The sequence below is a fragment of the Triticum aestivum genome, chromosome 1B (genome assembly GCF_018294505.1).
Source record: "Triticum aestivum cultivar Chinese Spring chromosome 1B, IWGSC CS RefSeq v2.1, whole genome shotgun sequence".
Classification (NCBI taxonomy): domain Eukaryota; kingdom Viridiplantae; phylum Streptophyta; class Magnoliopsida; order Poales; family Poaceae; genus Triticum; species Triticum aestivum.
In genome coordinates, this window is record NC_057795.1 from 9,588,008 (window position 1) to 9,613,818 (window position 25,811).

A 25,811-nucleotide genomic window follows, 5' to 3' on the forward strand; every position below is an offset into this window, starting at 1 on the left:
TCTTCATTCGTGGAGAGAGCCATCAGAACGAACCTACACTTCCAGCATACATTTTCTGAGAGAGAACCACCTACTCATGTGTTGAGACCAAGATATTCCATTCCTACCATATGAATCTTGATCTCTAGCCTTCCCCAAGTTGCTTTCCACTCAAATCTTCTTTCCACCAAATCCAAATCCTGTGAGAGAGAGTTGAGTGTTGGGGAGACTATCATTTGAAGCACAAGAGCAAGGAGTTTATCATCAACACACCATTTGTTACTTCTTGGAGAGTGGTGTCTCCTAGATTGGCTAGGTGTTACTTGGGAGCCTCCGACAAGATTGTGGAGTTGAACCAAGGAGTTTGTAAGGGCAAGGAGATCGCCTACTTCGTGAAGATCTACCGCTAGTGAGGCAAGTCCTTCGTGGGCGACGTCCATGGTGGGATAGACCAGGTTGCTTCTTCGTGGACCCTTCATGGATGGAGCCCTCCGTGGACTCGCGCAACCGTTACCCTTCGTGGGTTGAAGTCTCCATCAACATGGATGTAGGATAGCACCACCTATCGGAACCATGACAAAAACATCCGTGTCTCCAATTGCGTTTGAATTCTCCAAACCTTTCCCTTTACATTCTTGCAAGTTGCATGCTTTACTTTCGCTGCTCATATACTCTTTGCATGCTTGCTTGTTATGTATTGTGATTGTTAAACTTGTGCCAAAACTACACTTGAACTTAAAGAAGTTAAAAATTGCAACTTTTAGTACTTAGTGTCTAATCACCCCCCTCTAGACACCTCTTCTCGATCCTTTCAAAGGGTGTTCCTGCAAAAGAAACAATGCATGCGTTGGTGGGTCCTATTTGAGGCTGTCCCTTGTAGTATAAAAGTTGAGGGGTGTCTTTAAAAAATATTAAAATAACCATTGTGCCTAGATCACCCAACGCCTCCTCACCCTCTTTTATTTACCTATGGGCCAGTGCCATGCTGGCACAATACACAAGCATGGTATATGGCCGGATACGGGAGGAATGACCGTATTTGCACCTCCATGAAAGTTCACTGACTAGAAACGCGTATTTTACAAGTTTATGCATTAAACTGATCATTGTGTGCAGGTTTTGAGACTCCCGGTGTATTTACCTCTTCGCCGAACATCTAGTAGGCGACGACTGCCAGCATGGCCATGGTCGCCAGGAGCCAACCCGCGTCGGAGCGGCGATGGAGCTCGCCGGTGGGGCCTCGGTCACCAAGGTGCTTAGAGGGTGAGGATGAGGGATGGCTCTGCACCGTCGCCGGCTAGCTGCATCACCTCCCGAGGTGTGTAGTCTTCGCGGCCAACAACCATCCCGAGCAATTATCGTCGCATTGCCGGGACGAGCCTCTATGCAGAAGGAATCGACCTGGGGTGTGGCATAAGCCCATGCCATCAGTCGTCCCCACCTTCGATGAACCGTCGCCGCCATGTGGATCCCCACCACTGCTTCTTCCCAACTCTTCTCTCATGCCTCATCGACTCTATAAATTCCAAGAAGCCGTCGCGGCTTTCCCCTACAGGCGCGCCTCCTCGAGTTGCCCTCGCCATGACCACATGCTCTGTCGCCCCTGCCATTTTTGATAGCTTGGTTTTCTTCACTGCGAACTACTACCTTCCGTCCTGGTTTTATTAGTCCCAATCGTATTTAGGGCCATATTTTGACCATGATATTAACTTACTAAACTATAAGTATACATAACAAAACAATATTATCAGAAAATATGTTTAAATACGAATCCAACGATATAATTTTTTGTGACATGCATTAGCATTATGTTTGTTAAATCTATGATCAAAATTTGGCACAAAATATGAAGGGGGTGAATAAATCAGGACGGAGGTAGTAGTGTTGTGCTACTACTCCGTATAGCCGTAGATAAGCGAATGAGATGGAAACGAGGTAGCGCTAGTGCGGCCAGGCAGGGGCGAACAGGGCCGTTGGGCGTCTAGTGCGGCGGCGGCGGCTCCCATTCGCGGCGCTCGTGGGTGGGAGCAGTACATGAGCAAGGAGGAGGAAGATGCAAGAGAAAGGATGACAGGTGGGCCCTATGCCAGGGTCGAACGGTGTGGGTTTCCCATGCCACATCATCACTTACACCGGGACCCACATGTCAGGTTTCATGTCAAAATGAGCTCTATCGATAGTTTATCGCACTTGGCAAAAGGTTTACTGAAACAGATTGTTTTTCGCAAACTGTGAGTCGTTCAATGGTTGTCTGAGAAAACCGGCATAGTTGTAGACAAAATCCGGATATACTGGTTAACAACATGATGGTCCTTTTTTGACAAATGACAAACTTGGTTTAAGCATATTTTTCATATGTACAATTTCTGGTTGCGTAAAGATCCATCAAATGCGCCTAATACATAAACAACTAATGAGATTGCATAACAAGCTCTCACTGTGATAATCATATTGAACATTATAAGGTAGTAACACAAGCTCTGTATACAACAAGTTATGTATTCAGTATGTTCACAAATAGATATCCTGGCTTGTTGGACCTGGAACTCACATGTATTCAGTTACTATATGATATCAAGTTCATTGGTAATACTAATATCCAAGCTTAATGTTTTCTGGCCCGATGTCCATTTTAAGAGTTACATCAGTCAGGTTTCAACGTTCCAAAAAAGCGGCCAAAAGATAACTCCAGCTAATCGACAACACAAAAGTATATCAGAAAGATGATTGACAAGGTTGAATTAACCATATTTTTCATACAATTTCTGTTACAAAGTAATGACTAAAGACAAGCTCCATATAATTAGCAACAATATATGGTCCTTTCTGAAAGATAACAGGATGATGGAATTAACCATATTTGCATACAATATTTGTAACCTAACATCCATCAAATGCGCCTAAAACACTGACGAAGAAATGACTAATGAGATTGCAGAACAAGCTCAAACTGTGACAAGTATATTAAACAGTAAGTATTAACACAAGTTCTGTTTTATACAATTTCTGTATTCAGTATATCCAATTCACTGCTCGACCAGATCTCATGAGGTGTAGGAATGGAGTCTTGCTGAGCTTATGAGGAGCAGCAGCTGCTGTTCTGCTGCTGTATGGGCTGCCCTTTCATGTGAACATGGACCGTCGATTTCCTCTCCGCCGCAGGTTGGCTCGCCATCCTGCACGCAGGTAAATCAGTAGTCAGGTATTATCTGGATATACCAAGAGAGATATACAGTCTAGATACTTCACTCGAAGAGAGGCAAGATTTAGAAGGAGGGATAAAGTAACCATAAGAGGGGAGGACTGTATGATCTGCATTTAGCCCTCATGTAAACTAATGTGAATATCTAAATAAAGTGTTTGTAACAAATATTAACCTAGAAAAAGCGAAATAGTTCTCATAGAATGCAGTTAATTTGACGATCTATCAGCATCGAATATAGCAGAGAAGCTGGGAAGAAAAGGGCCTCTAAAACTGTGCATTTCTTGGCTTACTTGTTCTTGATTTCTGATGACATGGTTAAGAAAGCTGTCTCCACATTGATGGATTCCTTTGCACTTGTCTCAAGGAAATTCATTCCTAATGATTCTGCAAAAGCCTGAAATTCATCATAGATGTTTTAGTTACTTGATTACCATATTTTGAGTAATTGTCCTGAGTAGCACATTAGGACCACACTAGGAAGCAGAGTATCAAGAACAAAGAAGCATGTCAATTTATCAAGAACAAAACAGGCTTAGATTGGTTTTTTTGTGTGTAGCAACTAGAGACGCATTGTTCTATCCACTTAAAGATGCATCTTCGAACTAAAATCACGTAGATGTTAGCCAACACAACAACACAACAGGAATCACATTATTCACTAAATGTTGATAACAGCACGCCGTGAAATTGGGTAATTTGACATCAGAAATGTAGAATTGCCAAACGAATCTGTTGTCATTTGGAGTCAGACTATGGCTAAACTGTCGGTAGAACTAAAAGAAAGAGAGAGAAGGGTTTACCTTGGCCTCCTCTGTATCAACGACCTTACTGTCAACCAAATCACACTTGTTCCCTACTAGAAGCTTGCACACACTGTCACTGGCATACCTATCAATCTCACTCAACCACTGCTTGACATTGTTGAAGCTTTCCCTATCTGTCACGTCATATACAATCTGAAAAGTGTAGTGAGGAGTATTAACGCCTTGGTAATTCTATGAAAATGTAGATCCTCATTCCTGAATGATGAAGCACAATAAATAATGCAGAGCGAAAATGACCAAGTTAAGTTCAACAATGACTAGAGTGAAACTGTGAAACAACTCCAAAAGAAACAACCGCAGGTGTGAAAAGATCAGGATAAACAGTACTATGGTTGTCCATGAGGGCTTACGATGATTCCATGCGCTCCCCGGTAGTAACTGCTCGTTATCGTCCTGAACCTTTCCTGGCCTGCTGTGTCCCACTGAACAAGGAACAGACCATCATCACATTACAACAACCGAAAGACTGAATGAACACAGGTAGATTTTGTAAAGCAATGCTGACCTAACACATCAGGTCTCAACTAACAACTAACCATCAACACGATAGCTTCCAATTGTTTGTAATTATGACTGCTTAGCAAGCATGTAGAGTCTAGGTTCCACAGTAAGTAATTACTCAGCGAGTACAGTGGCCCAATCTATGTTCGGTGATGTCCACACACAGGGTTTATTATAAAATACCTCACTTACATAATAAAAATCAATTTCCCTCGAAACAATTAAGGGCTTTAGTTGGTGCAAGACCAACCAGGCCATTCTATTTTCCAAGCAAATATCCGCCGCATATAATGAAAACTAACTAAATTAAGACAGCTCCACGGAGTAACGGCAATTGTTGAGCTCAGGGAATGCTGCACAGATGGTACATTAATTCTACGTGTCACTGCTTTTCCCCACAGTTTTAATACTGAAATTATTATTCCCACCTCCCTGGTTCCACCACCTGGACAAATTTAACACAGAGTTAAGAACAAAAAAACTGCCAGCCAATCGCTCGAGTTTTGTCGGGACAATGCATAAATCAGGAACCCTTAATTAACTTGCGGAGTTGGTACCCAATCAACGCGATAGCTTCCAATTATTTGCAATTATGACTACTTAACAAGCGTGTACAGTCTAGGTTGTACAGTAACTAATTACTTGAGGAGTACACTGGCCCAATCTAAGTTCGGTGATGTACACACAGGGGCTTATCATAAAAGATCTCCCTTAAAATAATATAAAGCAATTCATCTCCAAACAACTAAGAGCTTTAGTTCGTGCATCGCTATCAACGATGGGCGATAGTACAGTATAAACCAGGCCATTTAGTTTCCAGGTAAGTACCCGCCTCCCCAATAAAATCAGCTAAAAATGGCGCACCGCAGCTCAACAGAGTTACATCAATTGCTGAGTCCAGGGCATGTTCCACAGACCGTATATTTTCTAGGTGCCACTGCATTCCCCCACAATTATAGTACTGTAATGTCCCCATGTCCCTGGTTCCACCATAGGGTGAGCTTAAATAGAGTTAAGAACCATACTGAGTTTTGTCGGAACAATGTATTGAGTACGCCAATCAGAAACCCCTGATTAACCTGCACAGTTGGTACCCACCGTTCTGGATAAAGCAATCCATGTAACAACCTAACACCAAGATCTAGACAGCAAGCCCCACCAATTCCCACCCACCCTTGTATATGATTTCTATGAAGTATGAATGAATCCAAGCACCATATCCCAATTATGAACAGATAACAGAGCTACCAAACAAATGAACTGGCATCAGCGAAATCTCTGTAAACTGAAACTCACAATCTGCAGCTTCACCGACTTGCCATCGAGCTCGACGGTCCGAATTTTCTGCGACACATTCATGAAAAAAGGTACAGCAGATTCAGTCGGGAAGTTGTACTTGCAGCAACGTACTTAATGGAGCTCCATCAATCAATCACAGCAAAAGGGGATCATCTGTCTGTACTTACGAAATCAACGCCGATGGTGCTGATGTAGGTGTCCACGTACGCGTCGTCCTGCAAAAGGGATCAACCAATCAAGCCTCATAATTTTTTCCCCAATCGGGAAAAGGCGGAAGGGGATCGGGTTTCTCACGGCGAAGCGGAGGAGCAGGCAGGACTTGCCGACGGAGGAGTCGCCGATGAGGAGCAGCTTGAAGAGGTAGTCGCTGCAGCAGCATACCACGGCGCATCAATCAATCACCCGCCCGAACCCAAAAAAAGGAACAACTTGCAAGAAACCGACGAGGAAAGGAAAGAAAGATCGGCGGCGCCGCCGGCGGCGGGGACTTACTACTCGGAGGTGCTCATGGCGGGCGTCCGCTGGGCTCCGGCGGATTCGGGGGAGGGGCGCTGCTGGAGGGGATCCGGCGGAGGCGGCTGGCGTGCGCAGATCGATGGAGGGGAGCGGGGGAAGGTGGAGAGGGGAAGCAAAGGGAGTCGGGCGAGAGAAGTCTCCGCCTTTTCTTGTCTTTGGTCCGCTTATATGCCGCCATGGCCGACGGAGGACGCGTGAGGGGAGGGGGGATGGCTTAGCGGCTAATCAATCAAGCGGTGCACAAAGAGTGCAAAAGTTGTCTTTACATCTCCTCTTTTTCTCCTTTTTTTTTGCTATAAAATAAAGAGTTTTAGCCTTTACTTGTCTTTACCCAAAGGAGAGTTGTTTAGCTATTAGTTTTGTTGTGATGGTACAAAGTTAATGTGTTTCGATTCGATTGCATAAGCACCGTGATTTACCAAGTGTTGTTAGATAACCGGTATTACCGTAGGTATCACATTGTCTAACCAATATACATGTGATGGTCTCATTTTGGCGGGTTATTGTTTTTGCTCCCTGGCATAGATTGGTTAATGAGCTGTACGTACAACTATTATGGAAAATTTGAGCCTCGGTGTTTACAAGACAAATGAATCAAGATTCACGGGCGGGATGAGTTACTATGAACTCCACGTCGAAACCCTACAATTATGATTGATAGTGATATTTTGATTGGATAATTGAGAATCTTACTTGTGGACTTATTTGAGAATTATCTTTCAAGTCACAATATTATAACACTTGTATAATATTGCATGATAAAAGGTAATGGTCAAAGGCAACATCTTGAAGAAGGTGTCGATGTCTACTGCAATAACTTCTATGGTAACACAAGAAGCGTGAGTCAGGGGCAAATGAGGGGTGGAAGTGGAAATTAGATTGCGTACTATGCTTGGGTAGTTAAGCCATTACCAATCGAAGATAGCATGTTTATGGTACGTTGAATATTGAAAACAAAAGTGACACCTTAGACGAAGGTACTTTTACATATGAATCATAATAGATGAGACATGAGATAGGTTGGCATATATAGAGGCTAACAAAGAGCAGTAAAGCATTTTCCTTGTTATGTAAAAGTTGTCCTTGACATTTCTTGAGAGCACAAAGCTAATATGTTCTAATTGTATACTGTGATGTGGTTTTCGTAAGTGTTGTTAACCATTTTTGTTTATGTGTAACCAATTATTAACTCGCAACCACACTCTTTTATATAGTGTGAAGCGTTTTTAATAGGCATGGTGTGAAATGTTTTTAATAGGCTAGTGCTTTTGGTAGATATTATATTTTTTGATGTACTATTACAAATGAATTACAACAAGTTTAAACGCCGCAACCTTTTGAGTTTTAGAGGGTTTATTGATGGGACCAACACACATCTTGTGACCAATTTGCGCCTTCTGCTGCAAAATGCACATTTTGCAAATTTATTAATAAATCAAGATTTTACCAGCAATTACTCTTTCATCACAGTATATACGTTGTCTGGCTTATTATATTTGTATTTTAAAATACTTTTTTGCCTTATGATTTTGAATAGTAGTTACAACATTTCTTTTTTATCATTTGCGTAATTGCATTAGCAGGGAAATGGTACAAGAGAATAGCCAAAATGCCACCGGTGAAAATCAAACATGCCAAATACAAGTATTAAAAACCAACTTGCCAACATAGTATTGCTATTACGTGTCAAATAAATTCCGTGAGTCAAACCGTCAGGACCTTGTCAGTTGTTTGGCTATCCCAAAACTACCCCTGTAAACATGTCCCTATCTTCTCTTCAAGAGACGTTCCCCACGAAGTAGCTTGTGCCGCCGCCTCCTTCCCCTGGCTCCCACCTATTCTGTGCTGCCCACGATCGCGTGGCTCGGCTTCCTGATGCCTCAACTCCAGCATCCACCATCTCTGCCCCCGGTGCCGTCCGCCCCTGCTCCGGTGCACCGTCTCGGCTCGGCGCCGTCCGCCCCTGCTCCGGTGTCCATCCATCGGACCGGCTCGTCCACCTCCCCTACTCTCCTACCCGGGGCTCCACACACGCCCTCCCGCGCCACCCCCTGACCGGTCTCCCCTCTGGCCTCAAATAGTACTCCCTCCTTCCCAATATCATAGGCGTATTAGGTTCTAGCACGAAAATTAGCGTAGGTCGTTCGTTACTTGAGCCATTGTAAAGATCACAGAGAGGGACGCATGCACGATCTACTCAGACCAACCGATGCTAAAACGAGCGCTTTGTTGAAGCCACGTCGACGCCCCCTCGTCCCTAGCACCTCCGCCGTCGATGTAGCTCGCCATAGATTGAGTTCTCTACGGGCTTGGAAGGCTCGCCTGGAGAAATGGTGTGGTGGGCTCGATATCGACAAGTAGCTCCGGACGGAGGGACGGAGTATGATGTTGGGAAGGAGGGAGTACTACTCAAACGAGTCGTTGGTGGGTCCACCCTGGTCAGCGGCACATCGCTCTCTCCTCCCTCCGATCCAGTTCCACTCCCTCCGCATCACGCCCGCATGGCCGCCGCCGGCGCCGCCGGCGGGTTCCGGCTGGGCCAGCGCGTGCACGCGTCGGGCGACCCGCGCCGCTCCGGGACCGTGCGCTACCTGGGCCCCGTCGACGGCCACGCCGGCGACTGGGTGGGCGTCGACTGGGACGGCGGCGCCGGCGGCCGCCACGACGGCTCCCTCGCCGGCCGCCGCTACTTCGCTGCCGCGGGCGACCGCTCCGCCTCCTTCGCGCGCCCCTCGTCCCTCAGCGCCGGGATCCCGCTCCCCGACGCCCTCCGCCTCCGCTACCGCGTCGACGACTTCACCAAGGAGGAACAAGGTGCGTCCGTACCTTCAAGGGCTCCTTTGATTCAAAGGAATTCAATAGGATTTCTAGAGGATTGAAATCCTTAGGAATTTTTCCTATGTTGGCCCTTTGATTCATAGGATTGGATCCCATAGGAATTTATCCTATGGAATCTTTTGTACTACATTTCATGGGAAACCTAACATCCACTCCAACCTTTTTTTACATTTCCTTTGTTTTCCATGTAACATCAAACACTCCTTGCTAATCCTATAGGATTCAAGTTGACATGCCACCCCAATCCTATACTTTTCCTATTCCTACATTTTCAAAATCCTACGAATCAAAGAGGCCCCAAAATAGGATTTTTACACCGCAGGATCTTGTTTCCAAGACAATCAGTTGAGCATCGATCATGTTGAGAATCCTGTCTTTGCTGGCGAGTCGGCGTAAGATCCCAACCAGTTTATTATTGTTCCTGAGTAATTATCAAGTGGACATGAATCTGTTTCTGGTTGTGTCTGGATCTTGTAAATTGGCAATGTGACCTCCTTACGCATGCTATGTTGTGTTCAGATGAAATGTACGTGTTCTCGACGAGCCAGAAGCGCGTGTCGGTGGAGCTGGTCGGGACGAACAAGGTCCGGGACAAGCTGAAGAACTTTGACGAGTTGTCGTGCGCGTCTGTTTCCTTCATGGGAGTAAGCTCCACCGGATCGCCGGAGGAACTACAGGGTTTGGTTCCAAGTAAGAACTAATTTTGCAATCCTTGATTTATCTTATTATCTATTTGACTTGCTCCTGGTGATGCACGCCGAGCTTCCTGAATGCTTTCTTTTGACTGTTCTGTTTCTATCGAGGTAGGACGATCAACAATGTTTTGTTTTGACTGTTCATCAAGGCTCCATAGCTACTGCACTCTAAGTGCTTTCGTCATGGGAGATAATGGAACGGATTTATAATTTTTATTGACAAAATGTAAAAATAAATGGGGCGGCCCATTACTGTCGTCACTTTCAACTGAAACCCTTATACTGGCTCTTAGAATCTACCTTACCTCTGTTTGGAATTGGTCTGAATTTTCTAAATGATGTAAGGTACTATAGCATGAGAACCAACAATTTTTACTACTCCCTCTGTCCCATAATATAAGAGCTATTTTTACATTAGTGTAGTGTCACAAACGCTCTTATATTATGGGACGGAGGTAGTAATAATCTGTTCGAGACTTAAAGCCAGTCAAGTATGCATACAAAGTCTATAATCAGCATCCCATTTTCATGAGTGTCCTGGCTAATTGTTTTCCTTGTTTCAGATCTCAGGCAACTTGATTTAACGGGGAATCTCATTTCTCAGTGGCAAGTATGTACCCCTGTTTTGCAAGCGTACTTTCACAGATTTGATTTGAACTCTACGACTTTTTGCAATTCTTAACTAGTATGGACATAAGATATGCAACTGAGTAAAATTGGAACAGACAAAATGCTATACCTTTTTGTCTTCTGATTCCATTTGATTTTTATTTTAAAATTTGACCATGCTTATGTCATCAAGACTGCGAGAGATGAGTAACTGGTATGTGCTGCTGCTATATTTCATCACTAATAAGCTTGGCGCTGTTACTAATTCCTGTGATAACATATTAGTGTTAGTACTGCTGTCACTTATGAGCAAGTATTTCCTGGCATGTCCATGTGTTAATGCTGTCCTGTCCATTGTTAACCCATATCGTCATCACCAAATATGTTATTACATCAGTTCAGAACACCTTTAATACTTTTTCTGAGTTGACAGTACATGTTTTATAACTTGTTTGCTGTCTCAACATGTCACTTTCTGGTATCAATGGTTTCTTGCCGCTAATGTTAGTGCTATGGTTCTTCTGGAATGTGCCTAAACAGTTTGGATTTTCTCAGGATATATTCTCTCTTTGTCAAGCCCTGCCATCTCTGGAAGTTCTCGATCTGACAAACAATACCATGGAGAATGACTTTGTAGAAAGTCCATTGCTGAAGAATATTCGTGTTTTGGTTCTCAACAACTGTGGTGTAACCTGGGAACTGGTATGTGCTATGCTGCATGCGGACTACTTGAAATATTATCAGTCGATATCAAATTATCAATCACGCTAGAAGTTTGATGCCAACTTATGTGGAACAGATTGAAAAGCTTAAAGTTCCATTTGCATGTCTCACTGACCTCCACCTAATATGGAACAAGCTGAACATAATCACGGTTAGCATTTCTCCTCGTACTTCTGTTCTTATGTGCTTTACATAAAATTGCTATTTTCTTGTTCTTCATCTCATCTGTATCCAAAGAAAAGAGCAAAACACCTCAATTACTAATAAATGTTTTTGGAAGCTTTCTGCCAGTTCATTGCCAATGTGCTGCATTTTAAATGGATAACCATTCCCAAAGTTTGTAGTTCATACTTTTATTCCTTCAGCAAAGTGTGCATTAATTTTTTTTTTGAGGACTAACTGTATTTTACCATCTTCTCCAGAGCCCAGTTGGAAAATTTGTGCAAGGTTTCGATACACTGCGGCTCTTAAATTTGGAAGACAATCACATTGTTTCATGGGATGAAATGGTAAAACTTTCTTATTTAAGAAGGTATAAATATAAAAATTTAACATTTGTACTTAAGTTAGTGTTGCTTCAGGATTTCTTTCATTTGGATCTTGTGACTTGCAGCTTGGAACAGCTCCATTTGAACAAGAACAAGATAAAGCATGTAAGATACCCGTCTAATCTTCCATCATCAGGGCCTCTTGGTGATGTAGCTGTTCCGGCCTTCGAAAAATTACAAGTCCTTTTATTAGGTATTTTTCGTGCTTGCCTTTCGCTGTATTCTCGTACTTCTCAAAACTAAGACAATACCCTGTACTGCCTTCTGTGCTGTTCAACTAGAAACAGGCATGTTGTGCTAATGGTGACATTTAAATGCCTCAGGATCTAATGAAATAGAAGACTTTCCTTCTGTGGATTCACTTAACCTCTTCCCAAGTTTAATGGTGAGCTAGTTTCCAAGGAATTATCCTTCTATTTTTCACTTTGGTATTGCTGCATAATTATAGATCGACACGGCTACACTGAAATCTGTTTTTCTGGAAGGACGTCAGGATTTCTGATAATCCTATAGCTGATCCTGCCAAGGGAGGTGCTCCTCGATTTGTGCTTGTTGCTCGACTAGGAAATGTTAAGATACTAAATGGCAGTGAGGTAATTGCTGTTTCTCTGGGTGTGTCTTCAGCATATATGTAGCAATACAATGCATCCTTAATATGTCATTCTTTGTCTAGGTAAGTGCACGTGAACGGAGGGAAGCAGAAATACGGTCAGTTAATCCCTTTTGCCCTTCTTGTAGGAAAAACTATTGTCCCTGTCAATTATTACTCCCTCCGATCCATAGTAATTGTCGCTGATTTACTAAATCAGCGACAATTAATATGGATCGCCGGGGGGGGGGGGGGGGTACCTGTTTTACGACATACAGATCGTGTATGGCTGGCTAGTCATCTCAAGTTGGTTGGCGGGGCCATATTTGTGTTTTTCTCCGTGTACCCTTAATTTTCTTCTAGTGTTCTGAGATAGCCTCTTTAATTTCACACATCTTTAAATAAATATGGTTTGCTTATCTTCATAATTCTGATACTTGTGATGTAACATTATAGATACATTCGCCTTGTTATGGGAAAAGCAGAATCAAATGATCCAGAAGTGCTCAAACAGCTACACCCTAGGTAAGTTTGTCAAAATTCCACTCCATTTTAGCACTAAGGATCCATCAAGGAGATAATCCATTGATTTGAGCATTTTTTTTAAAGAAAATAGAAAATCCAATTGCTCAAATGGTGTTCCCATGTTCATCTGAGAAGGATGATGTTGCGATGTCATCCTAATGCAGTGACCTCTCTAACTAGAAGACTCCTTGTATGGTTTTATCCTCTCTAATTAGAAGAATACTTTTGTAACATTCAGTGACTGAAAAAGGTTATGTTTTGCTTGTTAGTCAATTAGGACTATATGGTTAGCTCATTACTGACATGTATTTGTGTTTTCTGGCATTGTTTGACAATTTGTTTACTTCTGAAAGATGCCTGATTTTTTTATCAACATTAATTAATTAATTAATTGAGTATACTTAGGCAGCACATAATTCTAAATGCAGGTTTGCTGAACTGAAGGCCTTTCATGGCATTGAGGATGAGAAGCCAACTTCAAGGATGTCAGGCCCACAAAAGATGGCCTCTGGGCTTATAAGTAATTATCTTGAACTAGATAAATTGGACAATAATATGGCTACATGAATGAGCTGGAACTTTTCTATCCTGCATGCAGGTATCACCTTGAAATGTGTGGGGCCATCCATGGGTGAGAAGCAGCCATTGACAAAGAAACTGCCTCCTGCAACTACTGTAAGTGCTTCATACCACTTGTCTATCCTTATTTTTTGTCTCCCTCTGGCACTTATTTGTACTACTTACAGTCATGACAGATCGTTCATCCGATCTGCTTTGTCCTATTCAGTGTTTTAACTGTCAAAGTTTTTTTTTTTTTTGTGTGTGTGTAGGTTGGAAAGCTGAAATCTTTGTGCGAGAGTTTCTTTAAACTGAAGGACATCAAACTGAGATTGTTTCTTGAAGAAGAGGTACGGCATATATTGTGTCTCTCCATTATCTCCCCCACAGTTGAACTTCTGGAGTTCTATTGTTCATGCACAAAAGTCCGATTAGAAAAAGTACTGCTTTGTTGTCTTTGAAAGAATCTGCTTGTGAACATGCCAATATTCGAAATAGATTATTATTGATGCTATGTTTGTGTTTTAGCAGGGATGCCCACTACCGCAACTACTCGAAGAAGAGACGGCTTCGCTCGTGGAACTTGGGATAGGCACAGGAGCAACCATTATCGTCGATGAAGAAAGCTAGTCCTCTGCTGGGAACAGTAGAAAGAATATATGTATTTGTGTGCATGTATACCGCACTATGATTACTTTAAAAGAGCCAGTCTCCTTTTTTCTGTTCATTTGTTAGAGAAAATGTGGTCTTCTTGGTGTGATTTTATATTTGTTTAGACACGCGAGATGCTTTATTTTATAGCTGTGCTGCTGAGAACAGAGATGCTGTTTTCATAGCCCTTTGTGGGGGCAGAGAGAAAATCAGCTTTATCCTTATCCTCATCATATGGCCACAAAGCCTCACACCACAAATAATGCTAGAACTCATATTTCTTTGTTTCTGTGTCTCCAAAGTTTCCCAGTCGCTGTCCTTTGTCTCTCTTCTTCAGAGGCTTGAGGATGGTTTGCCTTGTGCATTACCCTGCATAGGGCTGTAAACTTGGAAGGCTTCTGAGCAAGCAGCAGCAGCAGCAGCAGCCATGGAGCCTGCTAGTGCTAGCTTGGTCTCCCTGAGGGCATCCGCCGCCACGAGCCACAGCTGCTTCTCGTGTCGGCAGCGAGCGACGCCCAAGACCAGGATGCTTCCGGCCATGGCGTCCAAGTCCGGGGCGAAACTGGTATGAGTATCTCCTCACAGAATTCCAGTTTCTTCATCTTCTTGGCACCGGCTGGTTCTAGCCATGGCTATCGTTGCTGCCCTGCTGCATAGAAGCCATTCTTGCCAGTGTTGTACTGAAGAAGATGCTGCTTGTGCTGTGCAGGTGGCTTCAGGCTGCAAGACATGCAGGGGGAAGGGTGCAGTGGAATGCGAAGGCTGCAAGGCAAGACCAGTCTCTGCCTGCTGCTGCCATACATATCTTATCTTCTGAAGGCCATTTATTACTATCTGCAAATGATTTTTTTTGATAGTTATCTTCTGAAGGCCATTTGTTATAATCTGCAATCATATTTTCTTAATACTGATGAGGGGAGCTAACTGTCTAATGCTTGATGCAGGGGACTGGCAGGAACAAGAAGAACGGCAACATCTTCGAGAGATGGAAGTATGTTTGTCAATCATGAGAAATTACAAGTCATAATATTCATGTACAGTACTACGTGTAGTCGAAGTATCAGTTATTACTCCAGTGATTGGTTTGTGACTAAACTGCTGGTATTATGGGATATGCTTCAGGTGCTTCGACTGCCAGGGGTTTGGGATGAGGAAGTGCCCCACCTGCGGCAAGGGAGGCCTCACGCCGGAGCAGAGAGGAGAAAGATAGAAGAAGCATAAGCATCCATCCATCCATGGCAGCTGCAGGCAGATGCACTCTCCAATGTCATATTTATCATGCTCAACTTTGCTCGAATTCTGACTACTATCTAGAAGTAAGTATCAACCAGAATCGCCAAATAAAATGTCGAAAACCGAATATGGTGGTACACATAATCGGTTTGAGAACCGGCAGTATAATGCCAAGCAGAATGTTGTGAGGAAATCAAACTGGTTTCTGCGCGTATTGACTTGCTTGGATGCTTTTGAATCTGTATGCTGTAAGTATTTTTTTATTTTTTGAATATATTCAGTTTGTCGTAAGTATTATTTAAAAAAACTAAGTGCCTCTCCAGGGCGATGGGTGGCACTCTGTGAGGCTGCATGTGGCCCCTTTGCGCACTTAGCTACAGAGCACCAATGTGCCGCCTCAGGTTTGGCTGCCTGGTGGGCTTTCCATAACATGTTCAGTTTCAATATAAAATTTTGCCCATTAAGTTCATCTGAGACATATGATGGATAAATCCATCAAGTGGTAACAAGTTTATGTATCCACACTAAATTAAAGGGAGGTGATATTCTTGGTTTCGTCCCGTTTCGTTTGGTCCAATTCAATTAATTTCACGTAGGCTATTTGGTTTCGTTACTTGCCACCCGTTTTGGCCCAACAGAGGAAGCCCACCTGACGGCGCACTGTGGCCCACGTACGGAGAGATAGCAAAAATTAAATTTGCCGATGGCAGGGTTAGATCTCATAACCCACCAACCGGCCATGCACGGTTTGTCCAACTGACCCAGCTAGAGATATAAGTGGTTTTTTTTCTCCCCCGTTGCAACGCACGGGCCTTTTTGCTAGTCCACACTAAATTATTGATATGTCTAGTTCAGCCAATGGAATCGCAAAATATTAGTCATACAGAAATATGTATTTGCAAAAGATGGTCGCTCAAGTTTCTTGCCCCGGATGCGAAAACGAAACATATATATATTTGGATCCCTGATCAACAAAAATAAGAATATCAGTCCCATCTAACATATAAAGCCTGGTAGAGTACGCGCCATTCCAGGGGCATTCACGACGCGCGTGCGTTGTGGCCGCATGATTTCACAGCAACAGGGATTTTTACGCTGCTGTCAAAGTCGTGGCCGTTAGTCCTCTGTGACTCATTTGTTTTGCTTCCTTGTCCATGACGGGTGGGCCTCAAATGCCTACGGGCCCAGTGTATTGGTGCGCCCCGTGTGCGTCCTGGGTGAGAAAGCGAGAGGCGTGGGGCTGGATCGTAGGGCGCGGTGAAAACCTAGCCCCCAATCTCATTCGTCTCCAAACAGCCAATCCCTCCACTTCTCGAGCCAAGCTCCCCTCCTCCACTGGTCTCCACTGCGCCACCTCCCCCCCCGCTTTCCCTTTTCTCCTCATGTGCTCTCGCCCGGGCCAAGCCGAGCGACCTCCTGGCCAGCATCTACTCCATCTTGTTCTTCTCCGGCTAAACAGCGGCGAGCCCGCGGATCTGGCGTCTCGGGAGTGGAAGGGGATCTGGCGTCCTGGGAGTGGAAGAAACGAGGAGCATCCACCTGATGGGGGAGGAGGTGGCGCCCAGGGAGAGGGGTGGCGGCGGCCCCTCTGCCTACCACCGAGCTCTGGGAGAAACATGGAGGCGGCAGGGAGCATGGGAGCGATAGCGGTGACTGGATGCCAGGAGCTTGACGAGGTCCATGCTGGCAGCACCCTCGCCCTCAACCTTACTGGCGGTGTGGCTGTACAAACGACGCCGGTCGACGGTGGTATGGCACCGCATCCCTCCCCTTCCCCCTCTCCCCTCCTCTTCAAAATATTAGTTGGACCAATTCCCGATAGCCGTCTTCTTTACCCTGTTTCAAAATCAGGAAATGCTGGTTCCTAATATGTGATGTTTTCTTTTTAAGGGGCTGGAGAATCAGGAAAGTCCATGATATCTATGCAGGCAAGAATTCCATTGTATTCTTCCCTGGAAAGTTACAATCCCAGTGACAAATAGTACACCTTACATTTTTCTGAACATCTATCTCCAGATAAATCTTCTTTTCTGGACCGGCTTTGACGTGGCGGAACACAAGGGCTATATGACAGTCAACCATGTCATCGTGTACCAGACAATCAAAGTATGCCAATACTGCAACGAGCGTGTTTTAATATAGTTTTTCCTCTTATTACTTAGTGAGGATCATGTAGGCAGCTTTATATTGTTCTTTTGGGAGTGTTTTGCAAGTGTTTTTTCCCGAGTAATGAGCTTAATTTGCGCAGTTAATGTATGATGGGGCTAAAGAGCTTGCCCAAGGGGAATCCGACTACTCAAAATATGCTATTTTACCTGATAATCAGGTTCGTACGTCCTATTTTGTTCAGTATGTAAGTTACATTTGGGCTGGGCATAAACACCAATATATTGCAACATGAACAACTTGTTATAGCTGAGGCAGCATTACAGTTAACACTCAGAACTAGACTATAATCAACCTTGTTCAGACCTTGCACCTGCTTTAAGCTCTGCTGCAATATTGTGTTTTGTTGTTGTTCCACCGTCATGTGTTTTGCTACTTTTCCACCATCATACACGGATATACTTTCAACTGTAGATGATTCAGCCAAATGAAGTATACAAAGTTTGGTCTCTATCCCGTCCTTTCTATGTATCGCTCCTTCGATTTCCCACAAATCATTGTTCTTCTGATAGCTTAGGAATATATAATCTCTGCTTGTTATTACGCTTGATTTCTTCAGAGAAAGAATACTAACTTTATACAGTGTTCTTCTGATAACTAAGAAATAAGCTAAGAGAGGCGGAACCCGACCCGGATGACAGCCAAAATCAGGCCCCACTCCTGTCTCTCTGGCGCCTACTCTTCAGATGGACAACAACACTTTGCCAGCAACGGCTGCTGTCCAGTTAAGAGCAAGTATGTTTTGTTGCTGAAGCATTATTTGGATTATAGTTACTTCTTTGTTTCTGTGAATAACTACACATGTGTTCTTCTACTTTTCATACTGTCAAATTCTTATCTTTGTACATGGATCCATTAAGAACATTAAATAGACCACCCAGTTCATGTAGAATATTGTCCAATGCCTTCAATTATGCCATGATGTATTCATACAAGGTGATGTTATAACCATATCTAGAGAAGATCACAGACAAGTTTCTTCAGCACTATTGTGTTCACTATGCTCTCCACTAGCATGTCAGCATTATACAGTGTTCTTGTGATAACTGAGAAATATATTGTGGCTGATGCCATGGCAAGGCTACTACAATCCTGACTTTGTCAAGTATAAAGTATTATTGAGATTATGAAGTTTGTTTATTTACAGTGTGCTGCTCTCCTATCTTCAGGAGATTGGAGAAAAACTATCAAAAATAAGTGTCGGGTTTGATTACCCACCCCTTAACAAAGAAGTCATACAGGGTGTATGAAATCTATGGGAAGATCCATCCATCTAGGTGAAAAGAAGTTCATATTTCTGTAAATGTGTATACTGTCAAGCAACCAGTTTTATTATAAAGAAATGCATCTGTAAGAAACTTACTTGTGTGGAAGTGTGTTGCAAGTTCATCCCCATCCCCCGTCGGACCCAATGTTGTAAGTTAGAATAGTGGGTCTGCGGTTCTTGTTGCTGTTCTGCCGGCCCGCCGCCTCGTGTGCTGCCTTTCTTCCTGCCAAGGTTCTGCCTTCCTTCTCTGACTTTCTATTGTTTTGCTCATTTCATATACACCATTTTACTCGCTCTACCTGTGTGTTCTGTGCGTCGTGTTCTGTTTACATTATTATTTTCTTCTCATGCTTGCTCTCCTTCAAGCTTATTTTGTGCCAGGATTCTGGAAACGACCAAGGACAAGCAACTCAAGCGAAAGATTGCTTCACTTAATCTGGCGATGTTATTCTTCTGAAACATGCTAAAGAAAGGTTGGTACTCTTGGGTAAATCTAGCCTTTTTGATTCATTTGTCTATTGTTCTTATCATACAGGGTGTATCCCAAAATTTTAAAAAATATGCCTCTCGGATCAAAATGTTAGTACGTGAACAAATGGTTTAAAAATATAGCCTCTATCAAAAGTTCTCAATGCTTGAGTCGCTGCAGCGTGTATGGTAGCAAGTAAGTACTGCTGGTGCAGAATGGTTGCAACATTGAGAAACTAGCTGGTTTTGGCTATTTTGCAACTGTAATTAGGACTTGATTACTGATGTGTGCCAGTATTAATCTATGTTGGTATTTTTTCATACGACCAGCATTAATCTATGTTGTGATGTATGCCAATTCATTGCCGATGCAGTGCCATTTGCCGAAAATATGTGTATCGTTGCACTCTATTGCTTAGGCCTTTAATCAAGTTACTGTGTTGTTGGTTACATCCCTGATAACTAGATTGATACATTGTTGTAAACACATTACACTCCTAAAAACACATCTACTAGGCTTATATGCCCAATCTGTATAGTAGCTAGCTTCATCTTAATTCAGTCTCAATGTTGGTAACAATATTTAAAAATAGCACAAATAGGCCCTCCAAACACCATGCCTGCTGGGCTCTCTTTCCTACCGAGTTAGATGACAACCATTACAGGGTAAATTGGTCATATAATTTCATTCCACACAATATGTGATAGGGCATCTCCTCAGTTTAAACCGTTCTATATATAAGTTCTTCTACTTGTTTTCTTGACTTACAACATTCTTTCATATAATTTCATTCCACAGAATATGTGACAGGGCATCTGCTCAGTTTAAACTGTTCTATATATAAGCTCTTATACTTGTTTTCTTGACCTGCAACATTTTCTTCATTCTCTTAACATGAAACTCTCTCCGCATATGGTCTATTGGACACTATATTTTTCATGTGATTTGGTATTACCTATCAAAGTCATGTAATCACTAATCAGTGTCGTGGCGCACATCTGCTAGCCTTTGATTTTGGTCTGTCGCCCATGCCATGTATTTTACATGTTCATCTATTTGGGCATTAGTGACACCGGTAGTTAGTAGCCGTGTTAATCAAAATTCTAGAAAAGTGTTACATTAAAACTGGTACGTAAACCGCCTTATGCTAATATTAGTGCTACACGAACTCCAGAATGGTTTATTGATGGTGAATTTCGTGGTGCATCACGGGTCGAACCTCCAGGATTTTGTGGCCATATTATGTTGTCTGCAATGTTGTAATTCAGATGCCTTGATTAATACACATGTGAATGGGGGTGCTAAACCAGTCATTCCCCTTTGAAAACCGATGTTGCCTTGCATACATATGTATTTTGCTGGTCTCGAATCGGAGACCGCTGATAGTATGCTATTTGGTGCTATGTTATTTCAAATGTTGATAAAATTATATATTTTGCATGATTAGTTCAACCTATTGTTTCTTGCAGATGAGAGGGATCGGCAAAAAAGTTTGAGCCTCCTCTTAGAAGGTCGGTGACAATCTTAATGCTTTAGTAAAGACTGTTTAGTGTTTATGATCAAGGAAACATAATGATTTACTTATTCTGTTCTCTTGGCAATCATAGGTTCAAAACGGGACGCAGGCAAGATAGCTCTAGGAAAGTTGGTGCGGACGGCTCCGAAGTGGAGCCTAGAAGTGGCGAATTTTCTTAACACCGCTACATTAATCACCTGTCAGTACCTTTCTATTAATATACTTTGTTAATACGTGCTACATCAACCACCTCTACACGCTTTACATGTTTCTACTTTTTTATTTTGCAACTAACAAAGTGTTCTTTGCTATTGTATTAAGTGAAATTGGCAATAGTGACAACCTAGAGGAAGATGATACCACCGAAAGTGATGTGCCGGTGGATGATATGGACGAATACAACTAGAATATTGCCAAGGCTATTATTGCATCAAGGGCAAGACTTATTACCGATGCTCAGCGCAAAGTCGAATATATGCTCAAGGAAATATGGGTGCCCCCTCCAACGCTACCCATGTGCGTCATTTCCCTTAAATCTATCATTATGATTAAGACTATTGAGCATGCGTTTGCTTCTGATTTTGTGGATTATGGGCGCACAATGAAGTATGGTCGGTAGTAATGATTTATCGCCTTTGAATCTATGTTCAATCATAATATCACTATTTCTGTGTGAAAATGCAGTGTTTACTTCATCTATATCATACTCCCTTTTTACACTAACATAAGATGTTTTTGCAGTTTAAATTGAACTGCAAAAATGTCTTATATTAGTGTACTGAGAGAGTATTTATGTTCTATGGCCATCATCTTTATAAATTACCCTAGACTAATTACAACATTTTATAGAAACATGCTTAGAACTATATGATAACTTGTCTCACATATACCAAATCAAGGTTGCTTATCAGTAACACCCCATTGTTAGCATATGCTTTAGGGCAAAATTGTGTTTCATGTGTCTCTCCTATTGCCTTCTTACTATATGATTGAAGTCCATACCTGACATCAAACAATCTTAAACAGATCCATTTGTCAATGATGACTCTGCTTGACGTCGCTGCATACCAGCAGAAGATAAAGCTCAACCATAGATTGGAAGACCGGGGCTATATAGATTGATGTCTAAAACCAATGCAGGTCACCCTGCTGAAGAAGGAGAGGAAGTTAGAAATCAATTTCAGTTTTACAGGTGCAAAATCAACTCATTCCACTGTAATACTGGACATCCAGATGTCCATGATGGTTATTGTACATGGTATGTTAGCTTGCCTTTTCTAAGTACTTTTCGATCGAGTTAAATTTGCTGCTGCTATCTGTGGTGATTTGCATGAGCATAATACTGCTGTAGAAGACCATGCTAATCAACCGAATATGCTTCTTCAGGAGAATCAGGATGGATTAGAATGGATTATTTATTACCTTGGTGACAACGTCGGGTGGGCGTTGAATCGTGGACATGTCCCCTATGGATCCAGGCGGCTGGGTGAACAGATGGACCGAGCTCCCTCCTCCGCCCAAGAAGCAACCGGGGAAAGCAGCGCCGACGGCCGGAACCTCCTCCGCCCAAGAAGCAGCCGGGAAAAGCAGCACCGACGGTCGGAACCTCCTCTGCCCAAGAAGCAGCCGGGGAAAGCAGCACCGATGGCCGGAACCTCCTCGCCCAAGACGGCCAGAACAACACTACGGCGGATCCAAATCGCCAGTCTCCTCTGTCCAAAGCTGGACTGAGTGGATGCCCCCATGAGAGGACACGCGCACAGCCAAACCCACACACACCAGACACACGTGGCATGGTGGCTTATCCGGTGGGAGACTACCACTTGCTCACGCTGAACCATTGTGGCCCACAGCCCCCCGTGAACGTTGTGTCCCACTGCCACTTGCACCGGTATACGTTGTGGCCCACCGGGAAAATGCATATATGAGCGCTCGTAGGTGCCAGCCATCTATTCCAAGGGGAGAAAAAAAATCTACTCCCAAGGAGTTTTTCTTTTCTTTTTAAAGGATCTATTATTCTCAGGTACTCCCTCCGTCTCATAATATAAAATACTTTTTGACACTACATCAGTGTTAAAAAACGTCTGTAAAAAACGTCTTACATTATGAGACTAAGGGAATATGTTTTATTCACATAAACTAGCACTCAATTATTATTTTAAAAAATTATCCATATCTATTATCAATGTTCATTGAAAATACAAATCATATCAAACATAATAAAAATTACATTGCGATTCCAAGACCATCACATAGCCACTACTGTTGCTGACGCGCCGCTATCGCCGCTCCCCTACGGGATCCGACTTGACCTGGTTAATGATAGCCGAGAAATCTTCATACATGTGCCCCTTGTTCAATACCTGGAGCCGTAGTCATCATCGTTGAACCCTTGCCTATATCTGAAGCATCTGACACCAAATCCCACCACATGACGAGAAACCCTAACCTCATCACCCCAAGGAGACGACAGGAATCTACGCCAGAGCTTCGTCGGCTATGTTCAAATGGACGAACTCGAGTAGGATCGGGACATGAAAGACAAACTCGAAGAAGTAGCGCCACCATCCGCTCGAGTGTCGCACCTGCGAGGACTAAAAAACGTGACCTAAACTACTAACCGGATCGAAGGCACCGAGATTCCCATTCCCACCACCGGTTGATGGAGCGGTAGAAAAGGGAAGGTGAATCCACGGGCTCACCAATGAAGTTTCGAGGGGAGAGTTTGCCCTAGCCACCTAGAGTTTACTCTCCCCGAACAACAAGCGACAGAACGAAAACACATGTCGGAGCGGTCTCAACCATCCATTCCCAAAGAGTGTTTTTTCCTTTTTGAGGGTCTATATTCTCTAAGAGTTTTTATTCACAGAAACAAGTGTGATGTTGCAGAAACAAGCGTGATGATCCGGTCAAAATCATACCCCTCAATTAAATAAGGGAGCTCCTACCCCTATGGAGATTAATGATTTATCTACACAAAAAATATCAGTTATCCAATGCCAATTTTTAGGAGTGGTTGTTGTTGTGCTGGTTGTTAGCAAGAAGGTTGGGATCATGCACTAATTTTTTTCCTATGTTCATTGTTTGTGTACCTATCTAATGGCATTTCGAGAATTTTTTCCTCTACAACCTGTAAATTTCGGATTCAGTTTACTGATCTTTGAAAGTCATGTATAACTTGGCAGAAATGCTATCCCTACAAATGCAAACGTTTCTGTTACAAAAGGTTTTACCCTTGATGCTTGAATTTGGACCTTGCACCTTACTTGGGTAACATAGAGCCAAATGGCACATTGTCCAAATACACATTCAAAACACTTCGGGTTTGACATGGTCTCTATCCTTGATCAAACATAAAGTTACTAAAAAAAGGCAAATATTTCTCCACATGAACATGGTTTCAAATGGGTCTCTGCGCCATTTGGCGCACCGGGTCATCTAGTACACCATAAAAATCACAAGTAGAGTAGCAAGCCAAATACCACACATAGTCGATAAGTTACTAAAAAAGTAATCACAAATCAGAAGATGGAAATCAAAGAGTGGACTTCCAACTCCCATAAGACATATCCTGAGCAACATAATAGGACTTCATTCTCCCCCTTTGCCATCAAGACTCACATGAAAAAAAAAATGATGCTAACATATGGCCAACTAAATCATTTCAGATCATTCTTCACGGACGTATTCATTAGGTCAGACACCCTCCTCACCGCCGGCCTGGCCCTCAGGCAATCCCACCATGCCCTTACACGTGGGTACGCGTCGAGAACTGACCTGTACGGAGTGATCCCTAGGCACAAAATGGTGGACACATGGTTGAGGTCCGCGAGGCTGATGAAATCACCAGCCAGGTACCTGGAGCTCGACTGCCTCGACTCATACACCTCCAGCACCTTCTTTAGCTTCTCGATGTTGCCCTCCACGGCGCTCTCGTCTACTCTTTGCCCAAAGATTGGTCGGATCCTGATTTCCATGAGGATAGCATCCATTATAGGACTGTAATGGTGAGCCTCCACCTCCATTCACACGTCCACCATTGCTGATCCCTCCAGCTCCTGGTTGCCGATCCCGAGAAGCTCCGGTTTGTACTTGCGGCATACATTTCGTGATCGCACGTGACTCTGCAATATATGTGGTGAGAAAGCAAGGGTTGAAGCATGTTTGATTTCAGTAGAAAATTTGCTCGTGAAGTTTCTTACCCCAGAGGCAGAAGTCACCATACCTGACCGAATGGCTGTGAAAAGAGAAAAAGCACACACACATGTACCACTTAGCAGCTAATCAGCAACATCAACGCTAGAAGAAAAACAAACACCCTTGCTATCTTCCAGCTAGCTGATATTTCAGCATGTCGTCATTCAGAATTTTTATCCGGTCAACCGCTTCAATCCCGATGATCGTTGTGTTACTAACTGGTCTTACATGCTACTAAAGGATGGAAATCTGACTGGTACCGGACTGAGATTCAGCTAGACGTTGATTAGACACTAAAAGACAAAGTAGCCAGGATACATAGAAGAGCCAGAGAGTCTAGAGTACATAAGTTCCTGGCAAGGTGGGCGGGGCACTTGTGCTCGGTGGCGGCGAAGTCGACGGCGACGACCTCGTACTCGACGCTGGCCTCCTCCAGGATCAAGTGCACCCTGGCTATGTTCCAAGACTTGGCCACCCCGTACACCTTCACGGCGGCCGCCATGTCCGCTGCTCTTCTTCTGGCCGGCCGGTTTCTCTCTTCTTATTGCCAAAATATGTCTCTGTCTTCACCTCAACTGATGTGCCTACCTGGTTGACTGATAGCATAGCATAGTATTTCATCTTATCATACTTATATAGTAGAGGATGGAAGCTTACAACCGCAAACTTTGTCAAAATGTGCGCCCATGTTCCACGAGGAGGGTTTTATATGGAGTATATACTTTTCAAAGGATACACATTTATCTAGCAAATGCTGTGGTTCTGCCATGTAGAGGTTCTGAAATGGATGCCTTCACAAGGTTAGTATACATGCGGTTCTGAAATGGCTTATATCAAATAAATGGCTTATATGTGCCTGCCAGGTTGACGAAATCTCCAAGTTGGTACTACTTGAACTCTGAT

General features: G+C 43.3%; 3 protein-coding genes and 1 pseudogene across 5 annotated transcripts; 2 read left to right on the plus strand and 2 right to left on the minus strand.

Moving 5' to 3' along the window:
• Nucleotides 1-2,706: 2,706 nt before the first annotated feature.
• LOC123103311 (ras-related protein RABD1) lies at nucleotides 2,707-6,550 on the minus strand. Its single transcript, XM_044524849.1, has 8 exons — nucleotides 6,301-6,550; nucleotides 6,103-6,175; nucleotides 5,976-6,023; nucleotides 5,806-5,853; nucleotides 4,359-4,430; nucleotides 3,985-4,140; nucleotides 3,475-3,578; nucleotides 2,707-3,155 (listed from the first exon to the last, which is right to left on the minus strand). The coding sequence occupies exons 1-8, from the start codon at nucleotides 6,315-6,317 to the stop codon at nucleotides 3,056-3,058; spliced, it is 618 nt and encodes a 205-aa protein (XP_044380784.1). The 5' UTR covers nucleotides 6,318-6,550; the 3' UTR covers nucleotides 2,707-3,055.
• Nucleotides 6,551-8,754: 2,204 nt separating this feature from the next.
• On the plus strand, nucleotides 8,755-14,290 carry LOC123103320 (tubulin-folding cofactor E). Of its 3 annotated transcripts, none has more exons than XM_044524860.1 (15): nucleotides 8,755-9,138; nucleotides 9,682-9,852; nucleotides 10,421-10,467; nucleotides 11,022-11,168; nucleotides 11,266-11,340; nucleotides 11,612-11,721; nucleotides 11,803-11,930; nucleotides 12,061-12,122; nucleotides 12,223-12,330; nucleotides 12,411-12,445; nucleotides 12,783-12,851; nucleotides 13,280-13,371; nucleotides 13,450-13,526; nucleotides 13,682-13,759; nucleotides 13,938-14,136. In XM_044524860.1, the coding sequence occupies exons 1-15, from the start codon at nucleotides 8,826-8,828 to the stop codon at nucleotides 14,037-14,039; spliced, it is 1,614 nt and encodes a 537-aa protein (XP_044380795.1). In that variant the 5' UTR covers nucleotides 8,755-8,825; the 3' UTR covers nucleotides 14,040-14,136. The 3 variants fall into 3 exon arrangements, with proteins under 3 accessions (XP_044380795.1, XP_044380804.1, XP_044380812.1); XM_044524869.1 differs by having other exon boundaries at nucleotides 8,759-9,138; nucleotides 13,941-14,290; XM_044524877.1 differs by lacking the exon at nucleotides 8,755-9,138 and adding an exon at nucleotides 9,222-9,554.
• On the plus strand, nucleotides 14,100-18,827 carry LOC123103334 (protein PHOTOSYSTEM I ASSEMBLY 2, chloroplastic). The gene is made up of 6 exons (XM_044524891.1): nucleotides 14,100-14,625; nucleotides 14,770-14,829; nucleotides 15,005-15,051; nucleotides 15,183-17,042; nucleotides 17,184-17,399; nucleotides 17,542-18,827. Exons 1-4 carry the CDS (start codon nucleotides 14,488-14,490, stop codon nucleotides 15,268-15,270), a joined length of 333 nt encoding a protein of 110 aa, XP_044380826.1. The 5' UTR covers nucleotides 14,100-14,487; the 3' UTR covers nucleotides 15,271-17,042; nucleotides 17,184-17,399; nucleotides 17,542-18,827.
• Nucleotides 18,828-24,370: 5,543 nt separating this feature from the next.
• LOC123084110 (probable glutathione S-transferase GSTF2) lies at nucleotides 24,371-25,410 on the minus strand (annotated as a pseudogene).
• Between the last annotated feature and the right edge of the window lie 401 nt (nucleotides 25,411-25,811).